We start from the raw sequence: 20,798 nt of genomic DNA, 5'->3' as shown, positions 1-20,798 counted from the left end.
GGTTAATGGAGAGCTGAGGAAGGTATACATTTTTACCAGAATTTGACACGCTTCCATGAAGACGAGATAGTTTTCTGAAGTACAATGCAAACAGAAATAATAGGCCGATGCAGAAATGAGGAAGCTGAGACAGTCATCGTGTCTCTGCGGGTGTGTGTGCTGCATCCCCAAGGACAGTTTCAAAGGCAGTACGTGGCTAGGAAATGCTACTTTTAACACTGCCCCTTCAGACTTAACTGGATTCCTTGTATAGATGCATTGTAACACTACTTTTAATGACAAGATCACCTTCTACTTTTTGCACGGAGTCCATTCCAAGCTCCTGACACAGAGAGTCAGAACAACTTTTGACTTTAATTTCTCTAGCTCAGCTACTGGCTCATTGTCTGTAATTGCTATTTTTGGAGAAGGGACAAAACCAAATACTCTCACATATTTTGAATGAGATTTGCATATCTGCTTGTTTTCTTGCAATCCCTTTCAAGGGCACATGGGCCTCAGGCATCAGAATGTAATTTACAAATCCATGCTGCAGTCCTTCACCAACGGCACCCGACAGAGCGGCTCCCGGAACAGCTGTGATGCTGCTACCGAAAGCACAGATGAGGTAGCAGGCACCAGCACTGAGAGAAGCACTGGACACTGTACTTTTCTGTAGCAGTTGGGTGCTGTGGTCCTTACCCATCACGTAATTCAGAGAAACTAGCATGGGACTCCCCACGAAGACACGCGTGATGGCCCTATCTGAGCGACATCTGAAGCCGTACACCTTCACACCAGTGCTGACAGAGTGGCATGGGGGCAAAACAAATGTCACATGAGAGTCAGGACCTACACGTGCAGGTTGTTTGTAATTTTATAACTTTGCTTTTGGTATTTGCCTTCAGTCTCAGATTAATAACACGTAATGGACTAAGAGCCGTTCTGCACTGGAACACTGCTCTTTCTTTTTTCTGCTTTCTCCGTTCAGACAAAGGACATCAATGTTATTTGCAGAAGTCATTGAACTACTTTCTGCAGATTGTATTTGCCTTTATTTGCCCTTAATAATTTGTGTTAACAAATGATTTTGACTTTCTTGCTCTCTTTTTTTTTTTTTTCTTTTTTTTAGGTTTCCAAATGGCTGATCCTTTCCTATACGATACTGGAGAAAGATCAAAATACGGGTGCCTTGGACATGAAGTACAAATTGAGCACATCAAGGCATATGTTTGTAGACCATCTTTTTTCACAGACAAAGCTGTTATCGTGATTCATGATATATTTGGATGGCTGTTCCCAGACATTAGATACATAGTTGATTTGATTGCAGGTCATGGATACATGTAAGCAACTGTCTTTCCTACATTCCTCTTAAGTGCCCTGATAGATCAGCAGGCCCAAAGCTAAGCATGGCTTATGATGTTTCCCATGAAAACAGGGCAACCATACCCTTTCAGTATGAGCGAATAAAAATGCAAAGGGACAAAATATTCCCATGAGGCCACCAAAGCTACTAAAATTGACCCATCAAAAATAGCTACCTGAGCACAAAGTCACAAGGAGACTCATGAAGTGCCAGTGTTTGTGCTTGTGTGGCAGTGTGGGTGATTAAAAGATAAATGTTGGTATCTATCTTTAAGTTGTATAAGCTTTATGGAATCAAAACTTTTGGACAGTTGCTTTAGCTTTTACTAGCAAAGAGATATATATGTGTTTATATAGAATCAGGAGCGTTGCTTAATCCCTTTTGTATTAAGTATGTCTAAAAGAAATAATGAGAGCTTTTTCCACCACCCCACCCCCCCCTTAGAAAGACATATACTTTTAGCTCTGCTGATTGCCAGAACAGGATGAGTAGAATATGATTCAGATAGTAACCATGTAAATATGTACTCTGGAGTAGAAAAGACATTAGGAGACATTTAGACATCCACAGATTCTCCCCACCTGGACGTGAAAGTTGACTTGATTCCATGTCTCACACAGAACCATCTGCCCAGACTTCTTCAAGGGGACAGACCCCTGGAAAACTACTGATCACTGGGCTGACTTCGCTGACTGGATGAAAAATCATGATCCTACGAAAGTAGACAAGTAAGATACATATTTGTACTTGAACTTTCAAGAGCATCCAGCAAATGAGGGGTATTTGTATGAAATGTTAAAAGTGGTACCTGACAGCAGGACAAGCTGGCTGCACGCACACAATTGCTTATTCTGGGTGGTTCTTCTGTGGTTCTGGGCACTGTCTTGGCTAGGAATTGGAAATGATCGTCTGCTCCATCCATCACTGATTATTGTCCCCATCTTGTTTTCCTGGGCCCTTTTCTAACTATGTCATACTGGCTGCACAGGCTCAAAGCCAGTGTTCCACAGAGTATGAAATACCAAGCATTTACACCCACAAGTGCTGAGTCTGCCTCCAGTTCCTCAAGATAATGAGGAAAATTCTTCCACAAGTGCTCATGTTATCTGCCAGTTGTCACTTGCCCATCTTGCTTTCTGCCGTGTAGATAATGATAGGTGCAGATATTCTCCTGAGCAGCACTAGATCAAGCCCAAAATCGAAGATACATTTGATCAACTATACCATTTTTCTCAATGTGAAATAGAGGGCCCACTATCTGTAGAGCCTAACAGTGTCTGTAACAAGGCTTCCCGGAATTATGGGAGGCATTCCTGTTTCTTCAGCACCTATCACCGCAACCTAAAACTTCAGAGGATGATAGCGAGGCAGTGACACCCTATTACTCACCTATCATCTTGTAAGCCACAAGTATTCCGACTCTTTCAAGAGGTCCCGGCAGTCACAGCCTAACTTGAACATCTCTCAGCAAAGCTTTTGACCATATAGTTGCAGAAGCTGTGACTGAATTTTTTGAAAAGACAAATGACTAACACCTGTAAAAAATCCTACTCCAAAGAGTGAGCAAATACATGGGCACTGTCTTAAACAATTAAGACCTCAAGGACGTGCCTGTGCTGTCTTTTGAGGGTTCACTTGTAGCTGCCCTCAAGGTCAGATCCGTTGCTCTTTCAGAGCACAAAGAATGCAGCACACCCCTGACTTAGTGCCCTTCCAAACAAATCAAATCTGAGGGAGCTCGCAGCACACATGCTACAAGCCTAGGACACCATCTCCTGATCGTGTCACTCTCATACTGCTTCTTTGTCAGCCTAATTAAACCTGTGATGACCATACTAATGTGTGTAATATTCGAAAATATAGTTATTAGTATATGCAGTCTGCATTTAAAATTCATTTAAAACTCTGTAGATAATAAAAAAGATATAACTATCGAGACCTAGGAAGTTAGCAATTTAAAATAAAATAAAATTACCTGCTCTGGCCTACATTAAAAACTATTTGCATATTTTTTGCATTATACCTCATGCAATACTTGTTTTTTTACACATTCTAGTTACTGACAGTTTAATTTTGAGTAATTGCTACTTTAGTATAGTATTATTGCATGTGGGCTTGGTAGGATATTTTAATATTAACTCATGCAACAGGAATGACATACCCAGGATAAATCTTTATCTAAATAGGTGGACTCTGTAGAGATAGCACAGTGAAGCTTATCTATTCCTACAATCCATAATGCAAGGTGTTGTTCTACTTGCAGATATGTCTTGTCTTTAGTTGTCCTGTCCTAGACAAAGTGATTCAATTAAAAATTTGCTTCTTTTGAAAACAAAGGAGCAGGTCACAATTCAGGTAAGTATTTAAGTACCTACACCTGTACTTCCCTAAACTGGGACCAGAGATGTTAACTTCCATTTAAGACTAGAAGCCACTGCTCTGGTCTGAAATGTGGTTTTTAAGTATTCTCTGTTTAAAATGACTTGGGGGGCAGATGCAGGAGAAAATCATATATCTCTTTTAATTTTACTTCTTAAAGTGTCAAGTATTGATTCTGCAATAGATTCCTTAGTTTACTTTTGTTTATATGTCTTAGGGAAGCTGATGTTGTCTTGAAGTATCTAGAGGAACAATGCGGTGCAAAGAAGATTGGTATCGTTGGGTTTTCCTGGGGTGGAATGGCAGTACATCACTTGATGCTGAAAAATCCTCAGTTAACCGCTGGGGTGTCCCTCTATGGTAGTGTAGAACACATGAAAACTTCCATGGTCTCACATGACTATGCATAGTTTGTAAGTCTAGTTATTGCATTGTAACAATTTCTGTAAATACTCAACTCAAAGGTGAGTTGCAAATTTTAATTATGGTTATTTCAGCAATATGCTATATTGGTATAAAAACTTAAGAATGCTGTAAACCAGAAAAAAATGGCTTCTTTTTGCACAGCAATTTTCTAATCTCTTTTTTACTGCTTGGAGAGTGGGGAAATATGTTTTCCAAAATCTTTATTCTTCATCCAAATAGAAACTGTCCTGATCTAAAAAATGTACATAATGAGTAAACCTAAATCGAAATTTTGTCTTTGAATTTGCCATTTATCTTGCAGGAACGTTAACCTCACTAACAGATTGTCTCTCAAAAACATTACAGGAATAATTAGGGACTCTGAAGAAAGATATAATTTACTAAATCCCACATTTTTCATTTTTGGTGAGAAAGACCACACTATTTCTTATGATCAGGTAAGCTGTTGTACTGGAAATGCTTTTTCTTTTCCCATAATTCTTTTATCCCATACAGAAATCCTAGCTTGTTAGAAACCATTTTCAGATATGAAAAAATCAGACAGGCTGGATTGTTTTGCTTATATTTCAACTTCCCTCATATCTTGCTTAGGTTATTCAAAGCTTCTTTTCTGAGGTGAGAAATGCAGTAAAGACCAGTCATCAGTCTCTGAGTGGCTGGACAAGCCGAGTGTGAAACTGGGCAGGGCGATCCAAGTGATATGAGCCTAACATCTCAAAAACTTGGATACTACTGCTATGGATGAGAAAACAGGTAGTTAAATCACTGAAGCTGGACTTCGAATGGAAAAAATTAATTTCAACTTAGTAACGCAACTTTCTGGTGATGTGGGCCAATGACTAACTGATTTTGGTACAAGAAGACAAAATGTATCAGAAGAGTGGGTGTGAATTTTAACTAAGATGATGACAACTTGTGGGCTCTGTTTTGACTCCTGGCTGACATCTGTATTCTGATATAACCCCTACTGTATGCATATCTGAGAAGCTCGATAAATATATGGGTAGGAAACTGGTGCCCTCTTCTGTGCATGAATTCTTTCTCTTCAGTGACAAGGATAACATCCCACCTCTAGCATAGTTTGTTGCGTAGGATTAGGGTCCAACTGGGGCACTGGCAGTGTGCTCGGGGAATGCAGAAGCCAATCAGTATTTATTTCTAATATCTGTACCTCGAATATGTGTCTCCTCTGCACAGGAAAACAAATCCTTCACCCTGTGTCCCCTTTTTATGCTGAAAGTGTCTTTTTCCCAGGGGCACAATTTTCATAAACACATTTTTTCCATCATGCGTTACACATTGAAACCATAACTTTTTCTCTTGAAGCTTTCTCTCTGAGCTACCTGTGCAGATTGTGTAAGAAAAATTCCTGCATTTAAAAAAAAAAAATCCTCACATACATTGTTTTCTGCATTGAGCAATAAAGGGCTCTGTGGGGAAAAAAAAAGTGAACATGAAGCAAATTACAATACTGTCTCTAATCTGCACAATGGGTAGAATTAAGCATGGAGGGGCAAAATAAGTGTTCATTCTCCTGTTTTCTGAATTCTTAATGGAAGCGAGCTCAAAAATGTGTCTACACATATATACAGGTACATAATCATATGATTAGTACTCTGTATGTGAGCATGTGTACGCTTACCATCAGAAGATTGTGTAGGAAGTGTCTTTTTGTAATACAGTAAACTTTGCAATAGCTGTTGAGGTTCTTAGACTTACTCATACATGTAAAAAATGTTTCAGTCTTATATTCCAAAGAGGGGTTTTCTCATCTGTTGAGCAACAGAACCTGCTTCAAGTGCAACAGTTGAGAAAAGACAAAGATGTAGCCATATGAGAACTGGCAGGTTTGTCAAACTTAAAAAAACCCCAACCCACAACTTAATGGAAAAATGCTTTCTTTTACAGATCACCTTATTGGAGGAGAAGTTGAAACAATACTGTGAAGTTGCATATAAAATTAAAGTTTATCCTGGACAAGTTCATGGGTTTGCACAACTGAAACCAGAAGATATGAAACCTGATGATAAGCCTTATATTGAAGAAGCTAGAAAGGATATGATTGATTGGATCAAAATGTTTATTTGACAAAAGCATAAAATAACACTAGGCTTCAAGACAAATGTTTGATTTAATTTGAAAGAAGACAACAGTCAAGGGAAAACTACCTGGTTTTGAAAATTGTTACAAACAAAAATAGAAACATTTTAATTTATAGTTCTTAATTATTTTTTTACAACATTTACACAAGATTGTGAAATCAAAGTTGGGCTAAAGGATGATTAGACATTAAAAGGTTGCTTCAATTTATCTTGCTTTATATTTGCTTAATCTGCATTATGACATCAATAGTAATGATAGTTTATCCATTTGTTTATGCTACTGAGTATGACTTAATTCTGAGTTTACATGAGTAATTTCAGGCTTTATTTTGATATGATAATTGGTTGCCATAGGTGTTAACATGGAAATACCCTGGTTTTGCATACAGACTTTTTTTTTTATTAACTACAAACCATTTGTCTCAGATATACTGCTGTACTGAGCAGAATTTCCCATGCATGAAACAAACATTTGGCTATGTTAAGCAGTTAGGAAGGAATGATATTGTTAGGTGGCATCCTCCAGGTATTCCCTTGGCAATGTTAGAAAGCGCACTTCTAGTATGACTTCATCAACATCAAGGGAAAACCTAACCAGTCCCCCCAGATGTGGAAGTAACCCAGGCATGAGCATTGTGGAAACACTGGGTTTATTGAACTGGTGCAAACTGTGGTGATCAGGCACAGGGCTGACAAACAGGTACCCCTACTCAGTCCTGATTTTATTGCTTGCTTTACATTATATCCCTTGTTCCTCTCTCAAGTTCTTCCCCTTTGTCACCCTTCTCTCCTCCCATGTACACAACGTATAAACAACAACAAATATCCCTTTTTACTTTTTTTAAAATTTTTTGTTATTTTTTTTTATTTCATGGCTTTGACAATGACTTGGCAAAATTGTGTTTACTCAGAGATCTTCTAAGAGACCCATATTCCTTTTTATTTTCTACAACATCTGTCAGTTTCTCCTGCTGTTGCCTTGTTAATGTAGCCATAAAACAAGGCTAGCTCTCTGCATGGGTATTACTTCCCCTTTGGTATCAGGAATGTTCCACAGTTTCATGCATTGCTACTCTATCAGTGTAATCGTAAGGTCATGGTATGCGGGTTGTCTGCATACCTCAACAGGCTGAGTATGTTAAACAATCGGGCTGTGAGGAGAGAAGTCATGAAGTTAGAGGCACTGTACAAACTGAATATTGCTCAGTTCTCCGGTCTGCCAGTCAGTATCTGCGTTGCCAGTCGGCACATCCGTCTTCACCTTTCGGGCAGCCCTATCAATGGAGGTATGGCTGTAGACATGGTGATGGAGGATGTTCAATAGTTAGAGAGAATGAAACTTGCGATGGAACGTGTAAACGTTGTGTTGTAGCCACGAGAGACGCCCTGTTGTGTGCACATGGGTGTCTCCAGCGGCTGACCTTCTGGCTGGGGTGCCGTGCTCCTGCAATGGTGGTTGTTCTGCAACTGGGCACCCTGCTCTGTGCACTGCCCTGCGGAAATCAATTTCCTCTGACACTGAGACAGAAGGATAAAAGAAAAATATGTGTGCAGGATTTTAAGTACCTCCCTGGATGTTCTTTGCAACTCGAGACCAGGTTTCAGGTGGTATGGGAGGGACCTGGAGAAGCGCTACCGATCCCCCCATGCACCTTTGTCACCCTCAGGCCTCACCTCTCCCCCAGGAGGCCGGGGCAGCCGCCCGCCCACAGCTCAGAGAGGCCTCCCAGAGCCACCGCTCACCCTCCTGCCAGGGCCGCTCCAGCAGGCTCGGCTCGGGTGGGCCTGCCGCATCCCGGGAGTGTCCGGCCGCTGTGCGCCCAGCGGGGCAGAGGAGCCTGCGGGCGGGCACCAGCTGCTGCCTGGAGCCCTCACCGCCTGGAGGCCGGTGCGACGGGTAACGGCCCTCTCTTGCTGGAAAACAGGCTGGAAGTCAGGAGCGGCACAGGCGGAGGCCCGGGGCCTGCGGCTGCAGGCCAGCAAGCGAGGCCGGGCTGGGCTGGGGAGGCGGGATGGCCGGGCCGGGGACGCTGAGGGGACCCCGGGCTGCCACTGCCATCGCCTGGCACGGGGGCGGTGGAGGGGGCCCTGTTGGGGGGGCACAGGGGAAGGGGAGGAGGCAGCCAGCGTTGGGGGAAGCCCTGAGCTCTGAGGAGGGGAGAGTGTTTCACAACCAAGCTCTGGAGCAACCTGCCCGGAGAAGTGATGGACTCTCCCTCTTTGGAGAGTTTCAGAACCGCTCGGGGTGAAGCCCTGAGTGGTGTGGTCTGGCTTAGAAGCTATCCTGGCCCGCGTCAGGAGATGTGGACAAGGTGACTTCCAGGGGCACCTTCAACCCCAAACCTACTCAGAGTCCCAAAATCCCTGTGCGTACCTGGTGCTTTCCGCACGGTAACCCGAGGCGGTGTTACCCCGTGTCTCTGGAGAGCCATACCAGGCCACTAGCTGTATCTTGAGTAGCCAAACGTCCAGGGCCCGATCCTGCAGCATTCCCGCATACTCCAAGGAGAGCTCCAGGCCCTTGGCACCACTCCTGTCCCTGTGTGCCTTCATGACGTCAGAAAAGGCCTCCAAATATTGTGGGTTTGTGAAGGCAGTGCCATACATAATGCCATTTCTGCAGGAGATGAGGGGCGAGCATGATGAAGCTTTTGCTAATCAGGAAAACATAAATTCGAGGGAGCTGGGAAAGCAGCATCTGCTGTAGCTTGTCCCAAACTGAAAAATGACAGTTGCGTTGTTGGTGTTAAAAACCTGTTTGAAATGGGCTAGAAACACGCATTGCATGCACAACTGCTTTCTCCTGTTATTCCTGGATACTACACAGCTTCATAAAAATAAGCAATTCAGTGGGGAGCCTCCTTAGATGAAGCTAATGAGCCGGGTGTTGTAGCTGTGGGATAGTACACGTGGGATGCAGCTGCAGGTTGTGTAAACAGCTTCTGTAGAAGAGGTGTGAAAGCCTGCCTATACTCTTCTCCAAATGCACTTAGCCTGGGTTGTCATGGCTGGGACAGCCACGCTGGGGATCCAGGCTCTCCTGCCATTCACAGCATACGGACACAGATGCCATGGCTTCTGGGGGTCCTGGTAGATTGTTCCCAGGCTTAGTTGACCTTGGTGGTGGTGGATACTCTGACCTTGTCCCAGTTCATTCCCCTCTGCCCTCACCCCCCCTCCCTAGTGCACAGGTAAGGTTTGCAGGCAGTGTGTAAACTTTCCTCCCTCATAGTTTGGGTTGGAAGGGACCTTTAAAGGTCATCTAGTGCAACCCCCCTGCAATGAGCAGGGACATCTTCAGCTAGATTAGGTTGCTCACACTGGTGGAAAGGGGAGGATGGTTTGCCCCCAGAGAAAGGAAGGACGTGTTTTCTGCGCATAACGCCTAGCTGCTGAGCCCAAACGTAACTCTAGTTTAGGCGAAATCTGATGCAGATCGCTATCATAGCTAGCTTTTCAGCACTGCATTAAAAGCCCTGCGTTTAACAGCTTCACAGCCATACTCGCTCCAGGAAATGTCCACAAGATGGGGCCCCTCTCCTTGATTGTCACGACGACGACGACTTTTGGAGGGGATTTGGCTCTAATGACAATAATCAACACTGAATGGTCACTGTCCAATCCTTCGGTAATGGTACACCGCTGTCAGAGAAACCCGGCTTCCTAGTACGTGGGGAGCTGTAGCAAGGAAAGCTGCTGAATGTTGTGCAGCAGGGCACTGCAGCCTGCTGGGTTATGATAAAAGATGGAATGTCACCTCCTCCTTAGGACTCTGTAGTTATTCAGAGGAAGCCCTGGTTGTGATACAACATTGTCACACCCTGCATTTTATTCGCTCTACTGAACATTTATCAATTTATCTCCTGTACGTGGCAAAATCAGATTGCCTTGGGATATCATTAAACCGTGATAAGCCAATGAGTTGGAAGAAGTGTCATTTGAATTGTACCCTGAGAGTATTCTGTTTATGCTTGCTCATCATGGGCAAGATCTTTTTTCTCATATAAGTAAAGATAAATAGAAGTATACTGAGCTGCTTAAGGAAATTTTAACCCTGACAAACAGTGTTAGTTCCAAAATGCCGAGTTGATCTCCTTGCAATTCTCTGTTATTTAAACTTGATTGGCCAAATAGTGCAAAATCACATTAAAATGTCTCAGCAAACTAAAACTCAATTGAGAGGGGATGCATCTTAGGCAACCCAAATATATATCACTGAAGAAGTAGCATTCAAAGAATAGCAACTAGTAAATCTGAACTTTGGCCATCCAAGCATTGCCAGCACTCGTTAAAGGTAGGAGAAGCCTCTGCTTATTGTATGTACTATTGTGGAGACCATTTTTTTCCAGTTTCGTTTCTAGCACTCCTGTCACTTGAGGATGAGAAAACAGGGAGTTGCCACCTTGATGACATGCCACAGAGGAAGCAGTAAAAGGGCTGATGAGGTGTTTCTGAGCAATGGGAAGAACAAATAGAGGGATGAAAGAGAAGGCACAGAAGTGTTTCAAACTAGAGCTGTTTTGAGTCTTGATACCTATTTCTGTGTTGATGCTTTAGCCCAAGGCTCACCACTGTGGGCGGGAGAACAGCGCAGATACTGTTGTGCTATGGCTGCAATATTACAAATTCACAGATTGGACTCTCTGCCTGAACTGGGTCTTACCAAAATTGTTTGGCTGTTTAGTTTTATTTATATAGAGGAGGCTTATGTGATAACCCAAATCTTGAAACTGGGAAAGGTAAATCAAGGCAATGGAAATGCTAGATCTGGGCTGTAAATATGTCATGTGTGGGCTTGATAAAATATGACAAAGTGTCTAAAACTGTCAGACTGTAAAGTATAGCCTGTAATTTTTTGAAGAAAAGACAAGACATGCAGCATTTTAAAGTCATGATGAAATTCACACTTCATAAAGCTTTGAAACAAAAGTCAAAAGAGATGGCAGTGCAGCTGATTTCTTAGGTGGAGATCAAACCTGAGTAGGTGATATGTTAAAAGTCTTCATGTGTCTGAGCCGTGACAAGTTTCAACTGTATTTCATTTGAAGTTTCACAAATGCAAAGAGCTGATCTCACCTACAAGTGCAGAGAGCTTGTCTAAACTACAAATACAATCAGATTCCTAAACTAAAACCTTCTTCTGCTCATTAAATTTGTGGTGGCTGGCATAGAGGTGAAAATTAGAATTCAATTAATAAGCAACTTTTAAAATCCTAGGTTCCTGCAATTTTTATTTAAATGTATTTTAGCTGTACCGGATAAATTCTATGGGGTGCAGGGAGAAAAAAGTGTTTTGCTCATGGTCTGCTCAACATCTTTATTAATCCCTTCTGTGAACTATTCTTACATACTTTTGAAAATCCGCATCCATGTTGGTTTAATGAGTATTTTTTACTAAGCATTCACTCTGTTCGAAGGAAGGTTATACTGTGAATTTTGGCATGCTTGTAGGGACAGCCTCAGTAGTAGAAGATGATTTACCGCTTTCTGTGAATAATTTGTAAACATTCTTTACATCATTATGTTTTTAAAAAAATGTTACTGATGCAGCATGTTGTTTTTGTTTATTAAAACTTGGCAATACTGCTATTTTTGTTTAAACACAGCTTGTGTTTTAACATGTATTTTAAACAGATTTGTTTTAAAAGAAACAAGTCTTTTACTGAATAGAAAACAATTGTTGTCGTTTTACTGCTCAGGTGAACTGATTGTGAAGGGAAACAGTCGGCAAGCACGATGGTAGGAGAGTTGTTGGGTCGGTTATACAGAGTGCGTTTGAAATCTCATGCTTTTGCTCTGCCTGAGATTTGGAAAAGGTACTTCTGCCTCACTGTCATGCCGGCAAAGCTGCAGTCGGTCTAACTTGCAGGTTAAACTCCAGCTGCATCTTTTGGAGGTTATATGGTGGTTGATTTCAGGAGATCAGGAGACGAGCTTTGTTCAAAAAAGGAACTGCTGAGAGATATCCTTTAAGGGGGCCAGTTCTCGGTGCTGGGAACCTCTCCATGTATCACCCCAAAGCACGTTGTCCTGTAAAAAGAGCATAACTGATGCAAAGAGGCAGGCTTTGGAGTAATTTGTTTTGTTGTTCACTGCGTTTTCTTGTTTTGCTTTCAATACCATTTACCATGTTACACATATTTGTAGCAGTGAAATTGAAGAGGGGAAGGAGTGTATTAAAGGTCTGTTTGAATTAGAAAATCTAGAAGGGGATAAGTGGTTAAGATATACTCCTAACAAAAAACAGCTAAGCTCTGAAGAGTGCACTTGATTTTTATTGCCAGCCTGCTGCATTTGACTTTAGCAAGGGGACGGGCCAGACCGAGGAATATTGTTCCAGTACATGTATTTACATGACAAGAGAAACAATTTCTTGTTAGTAAGCAAACAGTGCCATTTTGATCAGTTAAGAGTGGCAGCAGAGCTAGCTTAAACAGCTTCTCAAACTGGGGTAGAAAAAGGCTCTGTGTGTGACCACCTACTGCTTGGTGGAGGGGGAAGAGTAAGGAGCACCAAAAATTAGTTGGGTTTAAAAAGGTCCTACAGTGGCCTATTTCCAATTCAAAGGAACGGAAATGGAGCTTGAGGGATTCTTCTGTGAACCTTGTAGGTCATAAACTCTTTGGAAACCTCTCTTCACGTGAGGAGTAATGAAGAAGCTTCTACTTTGTCCTTTGAAACGTATATCTCTAGAGAAGGTACACATCTGTGATGTATGAGGATATGTTTTATACACAACACTGGTGTATGTCTCTATTCCTCTGACCGTTCTTAATTCAGATTACGTAGTGTGTAACTCTCAAAGAAAACCCTCTGCTGCTTTACCTTCTTTGAGTTGATGTTTTAGAACTTTTAGAGATGCCAGTTAAAGATGGGATCCTTTCGGAAAGGGCTGTAGGCAGCAGGGGATACAAGGGCACCAGCAAAGTACATGTAAGCAGCAGCAGCAGCTGCGTTGGATTCTCCACAGAGGAAGTGAAAGGGAACGGGAAAAGGCACAGTGAAAACTTGAAGGGAAAAAGTCAGAAAAGCAGCACACTGACAGCAGGGTCTCAGAGGAGTAACAGCAAGAGGTTACCAGGCGCCAGCCTGTGATGAGGAGCTGTAAGACCACGTGAGAGGAATGGTTATGAAGCATAGTGTGTGGGGACATCACATGGAAACGTAGTTATCACACGCTGGAATGCTCCAGGCACAAAGCTAGGAATGGTGGGCTGACATAAGCCCTTCTTCTGGCCTTACCGCACTCCTGGGTAATGCTGACTGACCTGAAATTCATGAATATTTATGTCATCAGAGAGGACTTGTTTCCAATAAACACCTGGAGCTTTCACTTCTAACCTTGCAGTGTCAAGTGGGTATTACTAGGTGTCTGGAGGGGACTCTGGGGACTGCATGGAGATTATGACCTATAATCACAGTTGTTGCTGCAAATAAATTATATTACTGTTTGTCCTTTTTGCTTTCCTGCAGATTCCTACATGGCTAATGAATCAAGGCCTTGCCCATGTGATATTGGAGACAGGTTTGACTATGGAGGCCGTGGGCAGGAAGTGCGAGTTGAGCACATCAAGGCGTATGTTTGCGAACCACCTGCCAACACAGACAAAGCTGTGATTGTGATTCATGATATATTTGGATGGTAACTCCCAAACACCAGATATATGGCTGATATGCTAACAACTAATGGATACATGTAAGAAATCTTTTTCATCTCCAAGAAATCCCACTCGTTATGATTTCTAGCCTTATGTTAGAACTGTTATTCCCATACGTGAGAGGAAACTATTGCCAGGGCAGTTTGAGTGATCTATCTCCATAATACAAACCCACAAAGGAACATGGCTGTGAAATGTTGCAGAGTACAGCATGCTTCCCTCATACTTTGCTGTTTATGGAAGAAATGACTGCACACATAGAACGCGTAGAATATTGAAAAAGTGATTCTGATAAATTTCCCAGCAATGTGAGGTGGCTTTAAACAACAGTGTGTTCTGAAACAGAAGTGTGTCCTCTATTTTCAGAAGTTTTTTTAAAGTAGTCATTCAAGCTAAATTAGATGAAGGGATTTTAAAAAATTGTCATCGGGAGAAATATGAATGAATGTCATATATTTTGAATATGGTATTGAATATGCACATCTAATATGTGCATGTGAATGATTCATATGCACACATGGGGTATTAAATACAATACCCTTCCCTCCTGCAAATTTTTCACACTCACTTTGGGTTCCCTCCAGCAATTAAATTCCAAAATGCAGCAACATCTTGCAATAACTGGATAATGCTGGAAGGTGCTCCATTTTCAATACACATTACAAACATTCATATGGGGTTTGGACTAGCCTGCAATTCCAAAAAGCAAACCTCCACCTAATTCTAGTGGTAGTTTTGGTCTAGTTTTGAGAGCTAGTGCCTTTAATGCTCTCAGTTTGTGGAGTATGAGGGAAATCAGGTGTCAGCAGACGGTTGCCAGGTGGCTGAGATCTATCTGTGGATCTGAAAGGAACTCTGTGTCTCTGCAAGGTAAAGATGCTACCTTTGTGAGGATTAGGGTTTTCTGATACACTGGAACAACGAATTGGTCTATAGTCTGTTCCTTGCCACTGTCTTTCCTGAGGACTTTACATCCCCTATTCTGCTGCATGATTGGAAGTATGTTTGTCTTCTGACTGAATGCAATCCTTCTCAACATGAGACTGGACGTACACCTTTCATGCTGTGCAGGATACTGGCAAATCGCTAGTACGGCAGTGTGCTTCTTTATTATAGTAAGAGTCCACTCAGCTAAAAGTACCCAGTGTCTGATGAATTGGCATTTCTCCACACTACCTTACTTCCTTTAATTTTACCCTGTGATTCCTGCCATGTCATACTTCTTTTTGTAATACCTTCTTTCCCTCCACCTGTACTGCTAATACTGCAGTGGTCAAGGGAAGAAGGCTGGGGTTTCCATTCCTCTCAGCAGGAGGAGAGCTGAGAGTTTTCAGGCAGCAGTGTCTGAATGAAGAGAGGTTGTGTATGTCTTCCCTGATCACTTCAAGATGCTGCTGAACTGGTGTACCAATGTTAATTGAGAGGAAAATAGATGGATTTTTTCCCTAGTGCAGTATGGGATGAGGAGCTATGAAAGCTGTATTTCAGAGACCGCATTAAAACTGATGGCTTGTAGTGTTTTATCAAGCTAGTTTGAGTGGGGAAGAACCTGTTCTATGTGGGCTTGGGAAGGTTCACTTTCAAAGCAATATGTAGCCTTTTTGACGGGTACAAAGGCTGTGCAATTTTGCCTATAACTTTCCAAACACAAGTATGCTGTGGATGTCACTCTTTTTCACAGAAATAATCGAACACAGTGTAAAAAAAGAAAAAAAAAACTTGCAACACACTTTGGTCTGTTTTAGGCCAAACTGATCCAGCCATTTCACCAGGGTCATTGAGATACATACTGTGTGTCTGAGGCAGGAGAGAGCCAAAAGCATTTAATAAGTGAAAGATGATCGCACTTTCCCAGGGATCCCATTGCTTCCCTGTGGGCTGGGCTTGGGAGAACACACAGCAGCATCAGGGGGTGACCTAGCGATGGCAGCCTCCAGAGTCCCTGCTTGTTTCCTTCTGCATGAGGAAGGAATTAGGGGTGACTAGTCACTAGTGACTGCACTGTGACAGCTCTGCTGCTGGTCATGCAACATGTTTCAGCCGAGGTCATCCAGAGCCAGGGTTTGGGCACCCCGGTGAATCAGGAGCTCTCTAGCACTGCGTGGACTCTTACTGTACTTCCCTTTTTCCAGTCACCAAATGGTGTTTGCAGTAAAACACTCCTCCCTTTCTTTCCACATGTTTTCCATCCGCTTGGTCTTTGCTGACCTGAATCCATCAGGTGTTTGGGTTTTTTTTTCTAGCTTGTAAGTAAGCCTCATGATGTGCTCTGTAGTAAATAACTATTTTATGTAATTGTCTTTGTTTAAATGGAACACATCAATAATGGATTTATGTTATTTATGTTATTGTATGTGAAATCTAAAATTGTTGTAATCAGGACCTAGTTTGATCATCTTTTACAATATAATCTGTGTTTTACTGTGTATAGTTTCAAATTATGTACTCAAAACAGGTAAAATACTAGGGGTAAAAATATTATTTTTTTCCAGTTTTGTATCACAAATTGTATTACGTGGTTTAGTCATTGAAAAAAGCCTATATAGATACCTATAAATGTTTTCTAAAGCTCATAGGTGTTTCTGTAGAATAGTTAACAATGATGTGTAAAAACATTACTTTCTCAGGAAAAAGAAATCAAAACAGAATTATTCCTGGATAGAAACTTTCCATGCTATGAAGGGCCAAAAAAACCTCAGTGTTTGATTAATTCATTCAATTTTCATTTTTTTGTGTGTGTTGTGTGTGTAGAGCCATCTGCCCAGACTTTTTTACAGGAAGAGAAGCTTGGAAGCCTGATGACTGGTCCAGGTGTGAAGATTGGCTGAAAACTTGAGATGCCCGGAAAATAAACAAGTAAGATGCCAGGGAGCTGGGTATCACGTTGCCTGCTGCTGTCAGATACTGCCTTTTTTTTCCCCTCTCGTTTTGTTTTGTTTTGTTAGAGATTGGATGCAGCTAATCTACCAGTGAAGGTGGCCTTTCTAATGACTCCTTAGAAGTGGATGAAATCAGAGATTTTTTATTTTGCCTTGTACAGAGTTCAAGGACAACTCTCTCAGTAGTGGCTTCGTGAAGAGTTTTGTCATCTGATGTTGATATCATAGACTACTAATTGCTTCCTCTGCCTCAAAAAGCATGGTTTAAAAATGACCAGTGACACAAGCAGTGGGAAAGCATAATTCTCATCTTGAGTCTCACTGCGTGTAACATAATGATACTTTGAGATGTTGCATGGAAAGAAGAAAAGTTTTTGATTGTGCCGTAGTACTTGCCCAGCATAGTGTAACTGGTAGCCGATGGCTGGATCATCGGTTGTCAGGGTGCAGTGCGGGCCGGTGGCTCCCGGGGGACAGGGTGCTGGGAGCCAGGAGGAGTACCATGTCTTCCCTTGCCATGTGCAACCCTGCGTTTATCAGCAAAAGCCTGAGCATTTATCAGCAAAGGCTTGTCACTAGCAGAGGTGCTGTGCTGCCTTAATAACACAGGAGGAGGCTGTTGGCAGGACAATACTGAGAAGGGGTCAGACTAATTAGAGATCAAACTAATTAATTTCCTGTGAGAGCAAATATCTTTCTTGGATTGTTGGGAGTAGCTACATTGAAGGTTGCTGGGCTTAGGTATTTGGTGAGAAGGTTATGGGAGACAAACAGAATCATTTCCAGAGAGCTCCTGTCTCAGAGGGGTCAGTTGTTGTGGAAACTTTTTAGTTTGGAATCTGTCTCCTCTCTGCTGCAGTGGGAAGGAAGGGTTGGGCTCTGCCTGGCATTTCTTACAGGCGATTCACATATTTCAAACATCAGCTCCAGTGAAAAAAGAATTTTTTGGCGCTTAATTTGCTTCTGTGTGTGTTTGTGTGTTGGCGGATAACGTGGTATTTGCGAGGCTGATGTATTGATGGCATATATAGTTTGCGTGCCCCAGGGGGCGAGGAACTGCAGCTGAAAATACAGTCTTGAGGTGATAGAAAAGACTTAACTGCTACCTCTCTCCCACCAATACTTTGTCTTTACTGCCTCTGCATGCTGACACCTGCTTCAGGGGTAAATAGGTGTTTTCAGAATACAGCATCTAGGCAAGGTGTATTTCAAGCTACACTGTAAATTCTGAAAACATCTACCATGTTTGTTACATTGACTTTCCTGCAGCAAATATCTCAGTTATTGTCAGCATTTTGACTGTCTAATAAATAGTATTCTATAGCCTCTAGAGAGGCTTTTATTACTTTTTATGTCGACATTTACCAAGCAAAAATTCATCCAGCTTCTCAGAGAAATTTAAGCTTTTTTAACTCTTAGGTAGGTGTTTAATCAATCATCAACTTTCCCTTCCTTTAGTTTTCCTTTGATGTATGTTATTCATGTTGTGTTTTTGTTTAATACCATTCAGTTCTTTTTTTTCTCTTTCTGATGATTTCAGATTAGCAACCCCTAATAAGGGGTTTTGTCTGAAATAATGATTTATTCAAAGTATGTGAAAGAAAATATAGTAGCAGACACTTATATGTCTATATTTTCATATTTTCAAATACTGGTTTTACTATGGGTGCTTAATTGCATTTGCTTATATGTTCTAGAGAAGCTGATGCTGTCCTGAAATATCTAAAGGAACAGTGTGGTGCAAAGAAATTAAGGGTCGTTGGTTTTTGCTGGGGTGGTATTGCTACACGTCACCTGATGATGACATACCTGGAATTAAAGGCTGCTGTGTCTCTCTATGATAGGTAAATACCATGATAGGTATTTACCTCTATGGTAGGTAATATCTCTATGGTAGGTAAATGTACCAAGCAGGTACACATGCATATGTATATTGTGTAGCTTTAGTACTTGATCTAGCACTATTTCTTCAAATCAGACTGTCAGCTGATGAAGAGAGATATTTCAGGAGAGTAGGAAGGATGTTATGCAAAGAAGATGGTGGTGAGGATATTTGTTCCTAGTTTCAGAATGGGTAATAGCAGCCATGTCTTTATTTCAGGTCTGGACAGACATACATGTTGTCCTTGGGTCACCTTCCCAATTTAGCTCCCTTTTCCTGTTTACTACTGCTGTGCATGCTGCAGAGCTAGAACTTCACCCAAGAGCAGAGTGTTATTTTTTGCTCTAGCTACCCTGTAAAGTTAGATTGTGGTTAACACCAGCTTTCCTTTTCTGCTCTGCTCAAGAAGCTGGGATAGCTAAGCTGCCCTTTGCTAAAGTTCTCAGAATGTGAATTTTGGACTGCTTACTAAAGCATTGACTTTTTCAGTCAGTTCAAAAGAACTCAAGCTTGTATGCACAGAAGGCATCTTTCAAGTCTTATTAATTCAGATATTCAGCCTGTATCTTAAGAAACTGGCTTAAATAGATTTTTAATCTAGGAAGGTATTCTTCTAGGAGCTATGGTTACAGCAGCTTGAAAGTAAAGCTAGTATGTATGGCTACATATTGCATGAGATATGAAAACTTTTCACTGCAGAAGCAGAGTGCTGTATTTGAATCTGGATTTCATCTTAAAAGTCAGTTGAAGAGGGTTTTTTTTTCTTTAATGTTTTCTAGGACTAATCAAGGATTCTGATGATATATCCAATCTCCTGAACTCTACATTTTTCATTTTTGCTGAAAAAGATGACTTCATTCCCCTTCATCAAGTATGCTAATAACCTCTGTCATCTTTCATTTCTGCATGTATAATTTTCCATCCTGAATTTGGAGTCAAAACTCAGCCTCGTAATAGTGCTTGAGGGTCAAAAAATAAGCAGAAAAATGGAGCTAGAAACAGAAGGGCTAATGTAAGCTAAGCAAAGAATGAAAACTATATATATTTTTTTTTTTGCTTAAGTGTCTTTTTTGTAAAGGTATGACTCATAACCCAGGTAACAAAGCTCTATCAAAATCCCATTGCTGTTTTAGAGTACTCTACTCAGGGAGCTATCCTTTCCTGTATGACACTGTTTTCTATTGGTGCTAGGAACCCATAAACCATGTAGGATACGTCAAATTGCATCCACTGTTGTCTGTTAGAAGCTTTTTGTTCAGTTGTAGCATATTTAGCATTGTCATATACTTCATGTATAGGAAATACTTTTGTTATATCCATATCTTTGCAGATTGTTGGACCTGCCTTTATATTCTAACAAATTTTCAACACCCATACTGAAAAGGTGGTTTTCCATTATATAATTTTACTTTTTGTTTTGCCCATATGGAGCATGGTTATTAGTGTCTAGCCTGAATGATAAATTAGGGAGTTGAATTACAAATAAGATGAAGAGTGGTAGCATGGAATATGGCTAGATGAATATAGCTACTGCTATGCTCTGTATTACAGGTCACCCTGCTGGAACAGAAGCTAAAGAAAAATTGTAAAGTAGGTTATGAAGTTAAAATTTATCCTGGACAAACTCATGGGTTTGTACATCACAGAAGAGAAGATATCAATCTTCAAGATAAGCCTTATACTGAGGAAAGAAGAAAGGATATGATCAACTGGCTGAATAAATACATTTAATAGAAGAGCAAGCAACTTAATTTGTAGTGCAATTATGTAATACACTGTGGAGATTTTCAGAAACACATTTTAGAATGTTGGGGGAGAGTTTGTTGAAATAGAAATTAAAGAAATAATCAAACAGAGTATTTTAGATGTTTTTATAAGTAGATTTTAATTGATACTTTCATATTATGTTCTTCTGAAGAAATCTCAGACTTCACCTATCAGTGTCATGTTTTAATGTGCTGTCAAATATTCTCCAGTTCCTTAAGATTTATCTTAATGCTTGAAATAAGTTAGACTAATGGTAAATTAATCTATTTGTGTATTATGGTGACCGTTCATCCAATTTCTACATAAATCACAAGTCCAAAGTTTAGGGACACAAATACATTGTTTCATGAAGCTCAT

At 41.2% G+C, this 20,798-nt stretch overlaps 1 protein-coding gene across 1 annotated transcript; it reads left to right on the top strand.

Moving 5' to 3' along the window:
* Positions 1-475: 475 nt before the first annotated feature.
* LOC309402590 (uncharacterized protein) lies at positions 476-20,405 on the top strand (the record flags this gene model as incomplete). The annotated part of the gene is given in 14 exon segments (XM_081996452.1): positions 476-1,325; positions 1,969-2,076; positions 3,945-4,087; positions 4,499-4,590; positions 6,062-6,231; positions 7,384-7,541; positions 7,923-8,152; positions 13,677-13,898; positions 13,902-13,951; positions 16,665-16,746; positions 16,750-16,769; positions 18,490-18,632; positions 19,454-19,545; positions 20,226-20,405. Coding segments are annotated over 14 exon segments (1,896 nt in total). The 5' UTR covers positions 476-1,119.
* Between the last annotated feature and the right edge of the window lie 393 nt (positions 20,406-20,798).

This window comes from Phaethon aethereus (assembly GCF_964289735.1).
Source record: "Phaethon aethereus genome assembly, chromosome: 2".
Taxonomy (NCBI): domain Eukaryota; kingdom Metazoa; phylum Chordata; class Aves; order Phaethontiformes; family Phaethontidae; genus Phaethon; species Phaethon aethereus.
The sequence above is the reverse complement of the archived record's forward strand: the minus strand, read 5'-3'. Positions and strand labels throughout refer to the sequence as shown.